At 46.5% G+C, this 16,258-nt stretch overlaps 1 protein-coding gene across 18 annotated transcripts in view; it reads right to left on the bottom strand.

The window, feature by feature from the left end:
* Positions 1–16,258, bottom strand: part of MACF1 (microtubule-actin crosslinking factor 1) — a 194,524-nt gene that overhangs the window by 36,359 nt on the left and 141,907 nt on the right. For 12 of the 18 annotated variants that reach the window (XM_019547553.1, XM_019547549.1, XM_019547558.1 and 9 more), the window contains 9 exons: positions 11,982–12,143; positions 11,595–11,765; positions 10,389–10,555; positions 8,785–8,944; positions 7,992–8,318; positions 7,376–7,460; positions 6,161–6,402; positions 2,267–2,473; positions 541–660 (listed from right to left, as the gene is read on the bottom strand). In XM_019547553.1, the coding sequence (XP_019403098.1) occupies positions 541–660; positions 2,267–2,473; positions 6,161–6,402; positions 7,376–7,460; positions 7,992–8,318; positions 8,785–8,944; positions 10,389–10,555; positions 11,595–11,765; positions 11,982–12,143 (1,641 nt within the window). The remainder of the gene's footprint in view (positions 1–540; positions 661–2,266; positions 2,474–6,160; positions 6,403–7,375; positions 7,461–7,991; positions 8,319–8,784; positions 8,945–10,388; positions 10,556–11,594; positions 11,766–11,981; positions 12,144–16,258) is intronic. The other 6 variants (XM_019547559.1, XM_019547561.1, XM_019547560.1 and 3 more) reach the window with 1 other exon arrangement.

The raw sequence follows: 16,258 nt of genomic DNA, 5'->3' as shown, positions 1-16,258 counted from the left end.
GCTTGTGTCTAAATGCAGGTAATTTTTAACTTATTCGAACAATTCTGTGGTACCCAAAAATTCAGGTATTTCTGTTGGATAGGTGATGCTTAGTTGTCTAAATCACCATTTTTGTCTGTTACTTGTAGAAGAGATGGGCGTTTTGTTATTCTCTCGGTGTTTCCAGACCGAGCTGCATAAAACTACCACGTCTCTTCAAAGTAAGATCATGTTACAATCCACCCAAACGATTCACCTTCCAATACTCCAAATCACCCAGGCTAATGAGCTGGCCCATACTCTGTCGTGCTTTATGGAAGCAAACACATTCTTCCCCAGCTAAAGCTGAGCTAATAAACTATCCATGCTTCCTTTCCAACACTGGCTCTAGCCAGCAAATTCATTTCTGCTTTTCGTGACACACCAATTAGTTGTTCGACTGGACTCAGCACCTCTGCTTCAATGAGGCATTTTCCTCTCTTCACTGCCCTGGACAATTAGCAAGGTCTTGTCCACTCCATCGTGTAGCAAGGCAAAGAAGTGCATGCACCCTGCACGTACCTTTTGGACCTGCAGCTGTGCTGTGGTTTGGTCTTGCTCCAGACGAATTGGACCAAGGGCCATCAATTTCCGTTTGGTCTCAGTCACCCAGGCTAATTCTGCATCAGCAGCTTGCTCATACTAGCAGACAAGGAGAGGAGACGGAGCGCAACGAGTTAGCGGAGCACACAGCAAGGACGGCGTCGACACAGGCACGCCAGTACACACGACACTGACATACATCTGCTACAGCAGGGACAGTGGTCTTGCAGGGCGTATCACCTCTCAGGGAAGCGTGGCACCACTCCACGCATGGTACTCACGCACGGCTGTAACATAGCTGCCTTTAAGTGCCCACACACTCAGTTCTCCAGGGCAGCACAGCACACACTCAGCAAGTGTCCGCAGACACCGAGGTCCCAAATAAAAGCAGTGTGGGTTCATCAAGAACACTGGGGAAACACGCAGCAACATGCAAACACAACAGCAGGTCTGACCCCGCACAGAGGAAGGACACGGCTGGGCACCGAGCTGCAGACACCTCACACAGCAAGAGAGGCAGGGAAAAACAGGACCTTAATGCCAACACTTGCAGGCACATTTGATGGGGGAGGAAGTTACCCAATGGATTTAGTTTTGTTCAGCCTGTTTCTTTCATGCCACGCAGAAACAACCGCTGCTTTACTTTAAGCGGTCAATAATTGTTCGGCAATACTGAGGGAACAGCTCCACGGAGAGATGCCCCCTCATCTGACAAATGGCCGAAAGAGAGGCTGCTCTTTCTGACAGCCATCTGCTTCTGGCTTTGTGCAGACCGCAACAGAGACCAGACTTTTACGCCGTGAAACTGAAGTGACAAACTACATTTTCCTCCCAGTACAAGAGATTTTAAGGAGGCAGCACCCCTCCCTGCATGAGATTAAAGAAAATAGCCCCAGGTTTTATATATGTGATTCATAATAGACAGGCCAACTGTGGAAATGGTTAAATATTCAAATTCTCGCTGAGATTTCAGTGCACTTTCTAAACTTTGCAAACATAATCCATAAGTACTGGACTAACCGCAGGCAGCCACTGAAGAGTGACTCTGGCTGGAACAGGGTACTGCTGCTTTAGCAGGTTTTGAAGCACAGAGCAGCACTGCACCAAACACATAGCACTGCAGAATATAATAAGGCAAGCCACCCACGCCTTGAAAGCTCTCTCTCTCCACAGGGAGAGCAACCCCTCTTTCACATGGCCGTTTTTCTGGGCGCGTTCTGCTTGGGCTCAAAGCCCCTGGCATGGAGCACAGTCATTCGCTGCACTGTCCACGCCCCAGAAAACAGGACTTAACAGGATTCATATTCCGGGTAAGTCCACATGATAGCAGAACCAAAGATTTACATTTCTGGGCCTGGAAGTCACCTGCTTTGGACAGTCTACGTGAGAGCTGCATCCGTAAGCCAGCAGCACTAGATTCATGCACAACTCAAAAAGGCACCGGGTTGGCTTATCAAAACAGCACGAAGCTGGACTGGTGAGAAACCAGCTCAGCTCTGTCCCCAGTTCCAGCCCGCAGATTCCCAAGAGTACTCATTTCTCAGCATGGGTTTACGTTATGATTTGGCTCCCCCATCCTGCAGCGCTCATTCCTTAAGCTGTAGTCATACTGCTTGGGCTGAAGTGGTGGTGAGTCAGCCGCCTTTCTGGAGACCCCCTCTCCCCAGCTTGTTACCCAAGGAGGAAGCTGGCTTTACAGCATTACCTGCTGAGACCTTTGTATAGCAGCATCGATTTCTTCCACTCGCTGCTTGATGGTGTCACTGACCAGCTTGTACCGCTCGTTGGTGTCAGACACGAGTTTATCCAGCCCTTCACGGGCTCGCCAGGGCACCAGCTCCAGCAAGGCACGGCTCACTTCGTTCACGGTGTCGAGCACCAGCCTGCGCTCCATGACCTCCTTCTTGAGCTCCTGAAACCCACACACACAGAGCATACAGAGTACTGCGCAGTCGACTTTCACCTACTGCAAAGAAGGGGCCACTACATCTGCAACATTTCGGAGGCCAAGTTCCCTTCAATCTCTCCGACGCTGTAAGACTTGCAACAGATCTATTCACCAGAGCGTGAGCAATGCCATTACGTGGCAAGAGGGTCTGGGGCCCCGCAGGAAGGAGGACAAGGGCGGCCGTACAGCAGTTACATTCAGATGGTTGTGTGACCAGCTGGATGCCTCCAAACCTTTAGACCAGACTCTCTTCCTCCTTTATAAATCACTAAGTGGCTACACTCACATGCCCTCACCCAGCCCTCAGGAACCAGCCAAGAACGAAGATGGAGAGGGCCTGGAGGATGGGAATCTCCTGGGCCACCCAGTCCAGCGCTCTGCTCTCGCTGGCAGCCATGCTTTTTAAGCCTGTCAAGCTCCATCTGAAAACGAGTCACATGAAGTTGCCCTACCTCTTCTGTTGGGAGGCTCTGCCAGAACCACTTACCTTTCAGCCTAAATGTATTCAGGACCATCTTGTTCCCATCTGCTCTTGTGCCAGCCTTCTCTTTTAACCAACAGTTATTTTCTTCTTCCTCTCCACCCCACCCCCTTCCATTCCCCTGGCACATCTGTAGGTAGCAGTCACATCTCCCCCACAGGCTTCACAGACTAAAGAAGCCAAGTTCCTTTACTTTTCTCACAGAAGATCAGCTCTCCTTTCCCATGATCATTGCGGCAGCATTCTTCACGCCTCTTCCCGTTTGAATCCATTTTGCCTGAATATGAGTGACCAAAGCTGCATGGAGCCTTGCAGCTCCCCCCCGCCTTGTGGAACAGCATTAATGATTCCCTATCTCTACCTGGAAACCCTTGACTGATCGCATTCCCCTTTCCCAAAGCCAACGTGGCAACTCATGGTGAATCAATCACTGGCTTCTACCCCCAGGTCTTTCTCTTCCTTGACTGCTCGTCTTGCTAGTTCTGCTTCAGGGCACGGCCTCGCATGTCAGACTATAAGACTTCATCCTATTCCTGTTACTCCTGCCCATGAGATCATTGAGCTCTTGCTGTCAATTTGTCTGTATTGACAATGTGCTGTCAGCAAGTTTCACAAATATTCTCCTACTTTCTGAGACAAGGAAAATATTACATAAGATTGATCCCAAGAATGACCTTGAGGAACTGCACTAGCAGCGTCCCCCTAGCCTGACAGCTCCCCTTCTGGCACTGCCCACTGTCACCTCCCTTCTAGCCAGCTCCTTATGCACTGCACGGTTCTTGTACTACCTGTCATCTTCTCTACCTGAACAGATAATTTCCCATCAGGGAATACAGCGCCCCTTTTACTGAAGACCAGATAAAGTAGATCAACCCCTTACCTCTCTCTAGAAAATTAGTTATATTTGATAATATATCAGGTTAGCCTGGCACGATTTACCTTTTGTAAACCCATGCTGCCTTTTATCCGGTTTTCCTCTCCCCTCCACGTCTTCAATTATTCTTTCCTTTAACATTTATTCTAAGCAACGCATGCTATTGAGGTTGTACTAACAGGTCTGGAATTGCTGGGATCACCCTTAAAGACAGGTAACATTTGCTATTCCCCCGTCACACTATGTCATTCCAAATTTGCTTAATTCATTAAAAATACTTGTTGCCAAAGCTACAGTTGCATCTGCCAATTTTTTTTTCTGACGTCTGGGATGAAGATTATCCAGTCCCCCTGACTCAAGTACACCAAGTCCTTTCAGTTTTGCTTCCACCTTGAATGTGGCAATATCCATTTCCATAAAATCACTCTTATTCACCACACTGCATTTACCCTCATGTCCATCGCAATCATCGTTAGCAGCAGCAGCAGCAACACCGCAGCAGCAGCCCTCTGCACCTTCTGAATTCTATGAAATAGCTTTCTTTGCTGATCAGTCCTTTTAACTAGACACTCTGCTCACACCTGTTTCAGGTGGGTATTTGTCCAGTCAAGTCAGCAGCTCTGCCTTAAGGTGTTTCAAAAAAGCGTGGGAAATGTGTTCCAGATAGTTATTGCAACTTGAATTGACTTGAAGAAGTCCCATGGCTCCTCTACATTCAATCCCCTAAAACTTCTTAATCCAGATGACTGCAACAACTCACTTGCTGGCTTTGGCCAAGTCTACTGTTTGAGGATTGTGAGCCTTGGTTACAGACTGTCTTGTGTTAATCCTTTCATTTAATTTAAATCAACTTGTAATCGCTTGGTCCAAGGCTAGTTCCCATAACTGGTGCTTCTATAATGTTGCCACTGCTTAAACTCAAGTTTAAAATGGCATCACCTCTCACTGACTTAGCAACTGTTTGGTGAAGTGGGTTATATTGTTATTAGGGGCATCTGTTCTGCAATGTGTACCTGGGAAGTGAAAGTCTCTCAAAATGACCACATTACTGGACACATCTCTCTCTAATGACCTCTACCCATACCAAATGTGATCTTGGGGTCATTAACAAACACCCAGTGCTACCCCAGTAGAACCTCTTACCGGCACTGCCTAAAATGTCTATGACGCAGACATTTTCTGTTATCCAGGCTTTCCCTTATTTCTCTGCAATCTATTCAGATCATTAACATATAATGCTATCACAACCCCTTCTTTCCTCTTCACCCATTGTTTCCTGCATTGCATACATCCTTCAATACCTGCACCACGGCCTGGCAGAGGGAGAAGACTCCATCTGTATGAGGCAGGATAGAAGGAAGTTCAGAGGGAATGGCAAATGGATATTTCCAAACTGACATTCTTTGGGAATGTGTGAAGAGTCAAGGGCTGAGGAGTTGGGAGAGGCAGTTAGGAAGGGCCTTGAAGATGAAGAATAGTCATTTGAATTTGATGGGGTGGGAATTGGAGGACACCTATACACGAGCATGGAGGCTGCTCTGACGCGCTGGAACTCCAGCACTTCAGAGCAGACTCAATTAATCGAGTTTGCTGGCCCATCGCAACTGCACTCCAGCAGCCTCCTGTGTCTCATGTATCTGTCTCCCCAAGCTTCAAAATGGCAGTGAGGCCGCTTGAACTAAAGCTTGTCGAACGAGCTTTTGTTCAAGCACCCCTGCCGCCATTTTTAAGCGCAGGGACGCTGATGCACAAGACAAGGCAGCGCTTTAATTAGAGCAGCTCTTGAAGCCACTATAATTAAAACGCCGCCCCCTCCGCCCCCAGAGCATGTGTACTAGTGCTTGGGGAGTCTGTAAGAAGGCTTCAAAGAAGGGAGCAACAGAGTGATGGGGGAAGGAAGATGACCTTAAGAACTGCTTACTGCATGGTCTGGAAGGTTTTGATGGGAAGAAGGTGGTAGAAAGGAGATAGTGACAGGCAACATATTTTCTGCTTTTGTTTATGCATTAATTGGTCTTGACATGAGCTTTGAAATGTCTGCGATTCAGCAATCCATATGCAGAAAAATGACTGCTTCCCTCAGTTGTTTCCCAAAGCAAAGCGCTGACACTTTTCCCTTCTACAACCCCCCACAAGCATTGTACTCAATGAGCAAACTGCATCTCATTCTACATGATAGCCTCTCCATCTCATTCACAAGTTTTCTCAGGGCAATATGCAGCTTCCCCACCACCCTCAGCGCCTTTCCTTCCAAAGAACCACTCACCCCTATCTTTGGCTGCTGAAAAGCTCTCACCTTTTGCCTCTGCTGGAACTGGGGGATCTGCTCTCCAGCAGGTGACTGTCCTCCACTGGACAACAGCTCCTCCTCCACCTCGCTCATCCAGCTTGTCAGCTCTTCGTGTGTAGACTGGAATTTGGTGGCCAGTTGCCGTGCCTGCTCCAACGTCCGAAGCGCCTTAGAGCTAGTGGCTGTGATATCTGAGTAACGAGTCTTGATGCCATCCAGCTTCTCCTGTATTAGCAGCACCTCTTCCCCTGTAAGATGGAGACACACGGTCAGTTCTGCATGTCTAAAGCTCTGGGCTTTCTTTTTAAGCAACTTATTGTTCTTTTATTTTAAACAGGTACTTTTTTAGAGGCTACTTTTTTTTCCAGATCAGTGCGAGCAAGAAGCTGTTTTTACAGGTAAAAAGCTGCTCCTGCCGTTGATTTTTTCCTGCCAGCCAGAAACATCTAGCTTCTTCCCACAATGGAAATGAAGCCAGGAGCAAAGTCTTGTTTCACCTGGACTTGCAATAAAGTCTAAAGCAAACATTGCTAAGTTCTTGACTAATAAAAGAAAGAGACATGACTCTCTCTTCCTGCATAAGAGGAGGGGAAACCAAAAAACTGTGCTGGTCTTTTTTTTTTTTTTAGTAATGCAGATTTGTCTAAGGCAGAGGTCCTCACATTTGTTCACAGCATAGACTTCATCTCAACAGCTTGCCTTGTATCACCTCACCTCCCCCTCATAAACAAAATCACACCCACGTGGCAACGGCAGCAACTGCTTACATGGGAAAGTAATATTAAGGAAGTCCTTAGCATATTTTTAGCTGCTTTCCATGTGATTTAGCAGCTGGAAACTAGAAAACAAAAGTGTCTACCCTATATTACATGTCAGCTCCATGCAGACTGCCAGCAAATGCCTTGTAGAGGCCTTTGGAGACTTCTGCTCTACAGCCAGCGTAGCATGCTGAAGACCTTGGCACTCAGGGTCCACCAAGCAGGAAGAATGCACAAGGTACAGCAGCCACCAAGCTAGATGTGAAACGCCTCCTGCAGCTTCTCAAGAGTCCAAGAGGAAATTAGATTCAAGGATAAACAGCCTCCTCTCAACAAATTATTGCAGCTGACAGCAGCCAGGTTTCTAAGGCAGAAGCTTGACCGAGGAAGCGGCGACTGTGAGACGTGCCCAGGGTGGGGGGGGTCTCAGGAGTGTCAGAATCTAGTCCCTTCTTCTGATTACCTGTTGTTTGTTTCAGAAGCGCTTGCCCGTTTTTAATGGCTTGGTCCACATTCTTCTTTCTGTTCACAATCTCTTCATTCAGAGCCTGAATGGAAAGAGCCAACAGCAGTTACCCACCTCAACGGAGAGGCCTTTCAGCACTGCACGTTGGAGAGAGGACATCGATCCCAGAGAAAGCGTGACCTTTCTCTTCAGCTTGCAGGGGTTAGATGGACTGGCCTGGGATTTGTTGCCACACTTTACTCCTTTTACTCAAAGAGAAAAGGGCTGGAAATTTTCAAGGGAAAAGGTGGCCAACCTTGTTCGGTGAGGGAGCAAACCATTCAGATTCTACGAACCACCAGGGAATAATTCTTCTGAGTGCCCTTTGGTTCTGATGTATGAACCATCCCATGAGTTTAAGGCTGGAAGGGACCTCAAGGGTCATCAAGTGTTGTCCAACCTTAGCTTACTTTCTCTAAATCTTGAGAGGGAGACGAGGGGGGGCGGGGGGAAACAGAAACCTGTCCTAGTGCTGGTTAAAATTAAAGTCAAGAAAAACTCAAAAAATGGATCAAAACAGTCAACACAGAGTAAAACAAAGCAATCAAGGTGAAAGAATGGAAAATGGCAATACCAGCTGGTCAGCATGCTGCTTCTGCAGGACCTCCTGTTTGTAATCCTTTACGAAGACCAAGCTGAGCTTGTCCTCTACCTCGGCAAGCCAGTTGAGCACTTCCACCTCATCCTCCCCAAAGAGCCTAGCGTTACACAGGGCCTGATTGAGCAAGGCTGCCTTCCGGCAGCACCGATCCTCAATCTCACTGTACCGGGCCCAAAGCGTGTCTAGCTTCTCTGCCAGCACGCCGCGTTCAGCTAGGCAACTCAGGGACGAGAGGGACTGCCCAATGCTGACTGCCTGCTTCACCTCAGGGGCACGACTCTCTATTTCTTCCTCTAGCGCCTGAAAATCCGGATGACGAAGGCAAACAAACAAAGAAAAACGGACAACAGAAACAAAAGGGTTGAAACATGGAAATAAAAACTGAAAAAATGAAAACACAACAAATGTAATTAATGAACAAAATAAAGATAAACGCCTCCTGGGGACAGGCATGACATGTATCAAATACCAGGTTTAAAACAATACACAACATTTGTCCACGGAGAGCCAGTGGTGAAAGATGCAACTCTCACATATGTTATATTATGGCCAGAAGCAAACAGCGGGACTCCTGTGTCATGATTCCCCGCTTAATTTCTGAAATCGTGTGGCAATTTTTCCCACTGCTCTGAAGACTGCTTTGTGCACACCCTTGGTCATCTCATTCACATAAGTCTAACGACAGCGGGTATGGCCACCCAAGCACAGCTCGGCAAATGACTGCACGCAGCAGTACTGTGCGCACGGCATGGGAGCCATTTCCTACCTTGTGACGAGTGATCTGCTGCTGGATTTTGGCCGTCTGAGTTCCAATGGGCTCAGAGTTGGCCAGTTTCTTCTCGGTCACAGACAGCCAGTCTGAAATAGGCTCCGTGGTTTCATGGAATTGCTTAGCCAGAACCAAGATATCTTCCAGTTGTTTTTGCCTACGTCAAGACAATAACAAAACAGCTGAGGACGGAGCAACCTAATGTCACTGTAAATAGTGTGCTGCGCTAGGAAACTTTTAATGCACTGCAATGGAAACAGGGGTCAGAGTGCAAATACCCTGAAACAAAGCACTGGAAAGAGGAACAGAAGTACCTCTGTTCAGTACCAGGTGTAACACCTTGTCAGGCAAGCTGGAAATGCAAACACACACCACATTCCACACAAACTGCAGACGAAGCCTCCTTCCCCAGATGTTGCTTTAGGGTCCAGTCCAACTTCCATTGAAGTCAAGAAAAAGACTGCCATTATACTGCTGTTCTATCATTAATGGCATCATCACGCAGAGACCCCCAAAGTGACTGCTAACATCCAAATGTCAAGCTTTTAAAGGCAGTTTGGTGAAAGACGTCAGACTGACAGCTCTGAAGCCTGCAGCCCACTTATCCCCACCAGAATTGAAAATATCAGTAAGTAGATTTGGCCCTTATGGACAGCCCTGCACCTCATTATATTACATTATGCAGCCATGTGCATCTTGTAAATGAGATTCAGGCAGCAGAAAGGTGTAAATATACACTGTGGTTGAAGCAGAAAGTCAAACTCCAAGGAATAAAAATAACACACACCCTGTGAAGGGAATTAATCTTGTCTAAGCATTTCCACAGAATTATAAACTATGCCATCTGCTTCACCCTCCCAAAACACATTTGGTATCTCATGTTTTTCTGATCACTGCTTCCAGGATATTTCAGTAAAGGAATCTCACTGGACTTTCTAAATGTTGCGTTCCCCATGATTACAAAATGGCCCACAAGACTGACCAGTGGATTAACATAGCTGCAAATCTGAAGGGCTATGTTAGCAGAAAATATTTTGAACATCAGCTGGTTCATTAATGCATACTAAAAACAGTTAACAAACACAAGCACCACAGCTTCCACCACTCAAAGCAGCTTACAAGGATTCATTATAATGGACTACAGTGTAAATAATAAATGATAAAATGTATCCTTTTATTCATAAATCGGCCTCTACCGTGTGCAAAAAGTTGAGCTCTGTAAACTAATCTGAACACAGATCCTTGCAGGCTGCAAAAGAAGTTGTATTACACTACCTAATACAAAGATGAAGCAGATCACCGAGATTGACTCTGGCTTACACTGCCTATCACCAATGGCTTACAATGAATAAAGAGATTCCAGCAGCATCAGAGGCGTCTCACAAATAGTGCCCCACATCTGTCCTGAACCTTAAAAATCTCGTGCGTAGGGACTGGATTGCAGCAGAAAGATGTTAGGTTAATTCAGGGAAAAAATATACATGGGGGCAAAGCACATCATGTGCTTTCCTGCTGGGATCATCTAAGCAGGCACAAAGGAATGTCGCCCCTTGCAAAGCTCAGGGGAAATGAAACCAGCCCTTCCCACTCTCCTGACTTACCTGGCTGCTGCCTTGCTGAGCAATCCTGCCCATCGATTTTCAAGACTTTCCAGCTGGCAAACAATCTTCTCCCTGTCTGCAGGCTCGGCTGACTGCGCTATCCTCCCACCCTCTGCCTGAATCATCTCCACAGTGGCCTTGCGATCATCGAGCAGCCGCTGGAGCAGCTTTTACATAAACGGTAAAACAAAGGAGAGGAAAAAGTCACCAAGTTACTAAATTGAGTCAGAAGAGCCGCTGTTGCCTCTGGAGACATCAAACCTTTAACTGTGTCTGAAAACCATTAATAAGCACTGGGATGAAACCAAACCAAGCTCAGGGAGTCAACAGTGAGGTTTTCTTCTTTCCAAAGACAAAGACCAAAAAAATGCTCTGAAATGCTTTTGTTTTACAGAGAAACTTGAGATCCTGCCTGGATTCACTCCAACTGTTCAGGTTAAGTGATAATGTTCTCTCCAATCTCCCATTCTAAAAAACTCATGTGCAAAACAGTGTTGCTGATCACAGGGTTACTATAAATATTTTCAAACTTCTTATTTTATTTTACCGTTGTTGACACATGCAAACTTTTCACTGAAGTATTCACAACACTGATTCGTAACCTGTGCTTGTTACTTTTAAAGGACCTATTTGTGTTTGGCTAGCCTTCTTATCTGTATATATATATTTTGTTCACACTCCAACACAGGCAACTATACACAGAAAAACTTCCTTGAACCGGATATAACACAGTAGCTGTTGGCATGCAGAAAAACAAGTTTGTTATAAGTGAAGGAAAAGAAAATCCAAACCAAGAAGGAAGCCAGCGTGTTGATAAAATGCCACTGGAATGCCAGAGCCAGCTCCATGTCCCGTATTAATAAATATATATTGTATATTAATATATAACATATTGTATAATACAACATACATTCATTATGTATGGTATATATAACACTTTCAATTGGACTGTTAAGATAGCAGAAATGGATAACAAGACCAGGAACGATGCAGTATAATACTCGGATGCAGGTAAGCTGCAGCTGCAGATTGGTGGCTGTACACCAGTAATCTGATGTCACAGCTATTTTTTCTCATCTGAAATGAATCCAGGTGATTCCCGGCTGTGTTCTGCCCCTAGCAGCACTCTGCGCTCCCACTCTACATCTTGCCTCCAGGTCCTGTGCACCCAGATCCTCTATGGAGTTTGCCAAGTCTGTTGCTTACCTTTTGCTCCTGGATCTGGGCTTTCACCACTTTGTACTCTGCAGATGGAGGCTTCTGATTGGAGATGAGGTCCTCGGTGTCTGCCAGCCAGCTCAGCAATGGCTCCAAGGCATCTTGGAATTTCCCACAATGCAACAGGGCCTCCTGCAGCTGTGCGATTCTCTGTGCCACCTACACCATACAAACACGCACATCATTAGAAGCGCAGCGCTCTCAGCTTCCACCAGGAAACAGAAGACACCAATTCCCCATTGCTAGGTTACTCTTCTACGTTTCAACGGCTCTTTCGACCTCTTTTGGTCCTGCTCAAACTACTCATCGAGGCCGCAGCAAACCTACGATTACATCACGCCACACCCTCGGTCAAAGCAAGGCGAGAATGCCTACCTTTTTGTTGAGAGTGTTCCAGCGGGTGTTGATCTCCTCCATGTCATGTTCCAACCCCTGCACATCACAGTTTTTCCCTGCACTCTGGATGAGGCCCTGGCCAACTCCATTCACTTGCTGCAATTTTAGCTGAAGGGGATCCACTTGCTCCTTCTGAAACATCTGGACAAGAAAGGGGAAGCAGGCATATTTACAAGCAGACTTGCTCATCCTTTATGTCCTTACTCAGCACAGCTCCGTACTTTAAAAGACGCATTTTAGGCTTCCAGCCATCTCTCCAGAGCCAGCCTTCCCCATTTGTTTCCTATGCTGCAATTACATGATTCAAGGATGTTAGCTTCTTAGATAACATGCAAGGAGTACTCCAACTGTCTGTGGGTGTCACTGGCCACTGAATGTTTTGCATCTCAATCTGTTCAATCCCATTTTCAAAGCATGGGTTCCAGAGACAGAAAAGTCACAACTATCAAAAGTTTAAAGGTAGCCAACTGTGATTAACACCCAAGACCCGGTCAAATGTTTAACAGCAGGAATCAAAGCGCCTCCAAGTGATGCGGCTGAACTGGGACATGCTAGGCGTGAGGTTTTGTTAATGATTGAAATTTAAGCCGCTGGGAAACTAACTGCATTTCTAAAGACAAAGGCAGCAAGACAAAGGCAATGGATGATTAATGGGTTAGTCATTTATCTGAGACCTTACCACATATTTGGCACAAGGCTAATCTGGACACCTTATGGGGGAAGCATTTCAAACAACAAGAATTTGGGGGAATGAAGCAACCTTGCTATTGTGAGCAGACAGAGCTGGGAAAATCCTGTTTTCGTGAGGGAGATAAGTGCCCTTATCAAACCTTCAAATCTGCTGTAATTACTTGATGACAAGCCAGACTGTAGCCACCTGCATTCATTTCCTTTCCACCACAACAGCAATCCTTTGGCCTCAGCCAGATAGGCCAGCAAACCAAGGCCACATCAGGCAGAAAACAGAGGCACGTGAAAAGCAAACTCCGAGCAAAAAAGCAGGAGGAGAACCAGCTCTGTTGCCGCATGACAAAGAACGCGCTCCAAAAATGGGAAATAGATGCAGATTTTGTTTATACTGGGGCCGCGGGCTGCCAGCAAACACAGCTCGCAGGTCAAACTCTGATGAAGCAAGATTGGAAAGGATTATTTGCTCTCCTCCATCACAGCGTCTGGAAGGCTGAAGGAGAAGAATGGAGACAGCCGCCTTCGTTCTTATTCAACTATCTTCTTTAAAAAAAAGACAGTATCTGAGGATGTGGACGTCGACAACGTTTAAACAGTTCATTTCAAAGACACAATGCAAAACTTTAAAAAAAAGAAAAGAAAAAAAGAAAGAACCCTTTCCAGAAGCAAAGCACGGATTAAGGTTTGAGAAGGTTTCTGGACACCAGACAGCTGCTTTATCTCCGAAGGGATAAAAGTCAGTCAAACTCTGCCTGGAAAAGACAGCTTCTCTTTTTTTTTTTTTTTTGAAAATGAAGCAGAGATGTAGTCTTCTGTGCTGAAGTTCAGCAACTTAGCTGCAGAATGGGCCTGTGCCAGGATGTTAAACTAAAGAGCGCACTGGGAGACCGTCCAGGGCTGTGTGCTGGTGCAGAATTATTCTCCCGTTATAAGAAGTGATGGTGACATGAAATCGCTGATTCCCCGAACACGTCTCCTGTTACTGCTCGTATATGGAGCTGCCTGCTTAAAGGCAGCTGAACACATGAAAGGCCCAGACGGGTAAGACAGAGGTAGTTAGCCCCGTTCGTCTGAAATCACTCAGAAGGCAGGGCAGATCTGCACCTTTACAGACTAACTAAATAAGATATACAGAGAGAGAGAGCACAAGCCTTTGTGAGCCCAAGTTCACTTCATCAGGTGCTGATAAGTCAGCCATGCAAAAACTGACTGGAGTGCACAGTGCCTCTTTCTTCTGATGTGCTGGCCTAAGCCTTAAATGTTAAACTTGTCATTTTCTAACCAAAGTAGACTTTAAAACTGTGTTGTTTTGGGGTTGTGTTTTTTTGCAGGAGCCCAATGCAAAGTCCCTGATATCTACCAATAGCAAAGGAAAGCCCAGAAAGCAAAGCCCGTTTCACAAGGATCATTTTAAAAAGCAACTCCAATGTTAAGCGCAAATACTTTTCATGCCTTTGTTCTTCTGTGTGTACAAAAGAGTCCAATGTTTTAGTTCACTTCCCCTCACTGTGACTCAACTCGGAAACAAACATTTCATGTGCAATCTAGATTTTGCACAGAACTATGCGAAGAGCCGGGTTCTTGGAGCTGTATCTGGTGAACAAGCCTGTAAAGGGGCTGCATCTGTTTAGATACATGTCCCTCTCCATTTGAGAAATACTTTCCAGAGACTCTCTTTGCATTCTACTTTGTTCATCTCATGGATGACTGCATCCTGTGATCTCACTCTGCTCCTTAACCCCTTTATCTCTGAACACAAATGCAGCCAGCCCTCCTTCGGCAATCCTCCGCTGGTGCTCTGACGGAACCAACAATTCAAAGGCGATGTCCTTCATAAGGACGAGATGCAAACCTGGAAGAGCATTTTGCTTGAACGTTACCTTTACGTTAATAAAGGTCTTATTTATTATTACACGGCATTCCCCTGATGCAAGCGCTGCGCTCATCAACTGCACGAGCGGTAGTGAAACCATCGCTGGATCAAAGGGGTTAACAACTGGAAAGGTTTCTTATAAAATATAGTCCCACTGGAGAGGCAACAATGAAACCGAAGCAGTAAATCCAAACAACAGCCCCATGATGTCAATACCTTCATGTCGCTTTTCCTTTCCTAATTTACTGGCCGGGGTGGCAGAGCCTGGCACTTCAAGCGAAGGAAACTCCTTGTAAACCGACCTCTCCACTCTGCCGTGCTATGTCCCCACCTCTATTTCAAAGCCTTTCTGAATCTGTGGTGCTTGTGAATTTTTTTAATGGGTGGCAGAGCACAAAGGATGAGGAACTGCTACTGAATCGGGCTGATGTGCTGAGTAACTTGTGATGACTGCTAAGTGATCATTTTGCTAACCTCGGTGGCTGTAAATGGGCCTTCAGTTATTGGCACACCACAAACTGAAAAAAGGTACACTCCTAGCCCCGTTGCAACCAATTTTCACGTTAAGTGGGTTTTACGATGCCAAAAGGAACTGGACTCCTTTTTTTTCCTGGTGTTTCAGGACGTTGTTGCGCAAACAAACAAACAAAGCTTCCCCTAGGCATTAACACGATGCAAGTGGTGTTTTCACCCAATTTGCTTCACGCCATTTCCTCTAGTAACAAATTTTCTACTTGAAATGCTGCAACTACCCAGCTCGACCAGCGAGAAGAAAATCTTCCTGAAGCAATCCATAATTTATTTCTGAGGGAGCAGCATGTATTTCAATAAACCAGTCATTTGAAAAGTTTTACATAATCAAGCAAATCTCTTTTACCTCCCATACTTACGACAACCTTTGGGTCTCCCTAAACTATACACTTGCCCTCCAGCTCTCGAGGAAGGAAGGAAGGGAAGCTACCTCAACCTTTAGGTTGCAGAGCGTGGACAGAAGAGATGGCGGTTACTGTGTGCATCCCGCAGACTACCAATAAATCATGGCTGGGGGAGATTCCACCCTCCCCTCCTCCCCCTCCCCCCGGCCAAATAAAGTGATTGTGTCTGGCACACCCTGTGTTAGTGACTGAGTAACAAATACCTCGTTATCTGGAACTAATCCATCTGTTAAAGCAGGGGGCCCATCAGCAACAAGAAGCATGACAGCAGGCCCCTTTGTGTCGGGCACTGACTGCTTCCCCGCAGGTGCTGCAGTAGCAAGTTCTTTTCCTTGGAGATCTGGAGCTGCGGAGTCCTCCAAGGTGGCAAGAGCGAGCATTTTGGCGCTGTGCATAGAGGCACATGCTGCTACAGGTGTGGGGACAGCAGCAGAAGGCTCCTCCAGGACAGGAAGTATAGCAGCAAGCTCCTCTTCCCTGCTGAATGGCAGGGCTGCGGTCAGCTCCTCCATCCCAGCTGCTCTGAAAGCATGCTCCTCTGAGCCGGGGTCTGCCATGATGCCAAACTCCTCCGTGCTGGATGCAGTGATGTTCGAAAACTCCAGCTCCTCTGAGCTGGGGTCAGCCGTGATGCCAAACTCCTCCGTGCTGGATGCTGTGATGTTCGAAAACTCCAGCTCCTCCGAGCCGGGGTCAGCCGTGATGCCAAACTCCTCCATGCTGGATGCGATGATGCTAGAAAACTCCAGCTCCTCCGAGCC

The sequence above is a fragment of the Crocodylus porosus genome, unplaced genomic scaffold (assembly GCF_001723895.1).
Source record: "Crocodylus porosus isolate Cpor-Errol unplaced genomic scaffold, CroPor_comp1, whole genome shotgun sequence".
Taxonomy (NCBI): domain Eukaryota; kingdom Metazoa; phylum Chordata; order Crocodylia; family Crocodylidae; genus Crocodylus; species Crocodylus porosus.
Note: the sequence above shows the minus strand (reverse complement) of the source record. Positions and strands in the feature narration are given on the sequence as shown.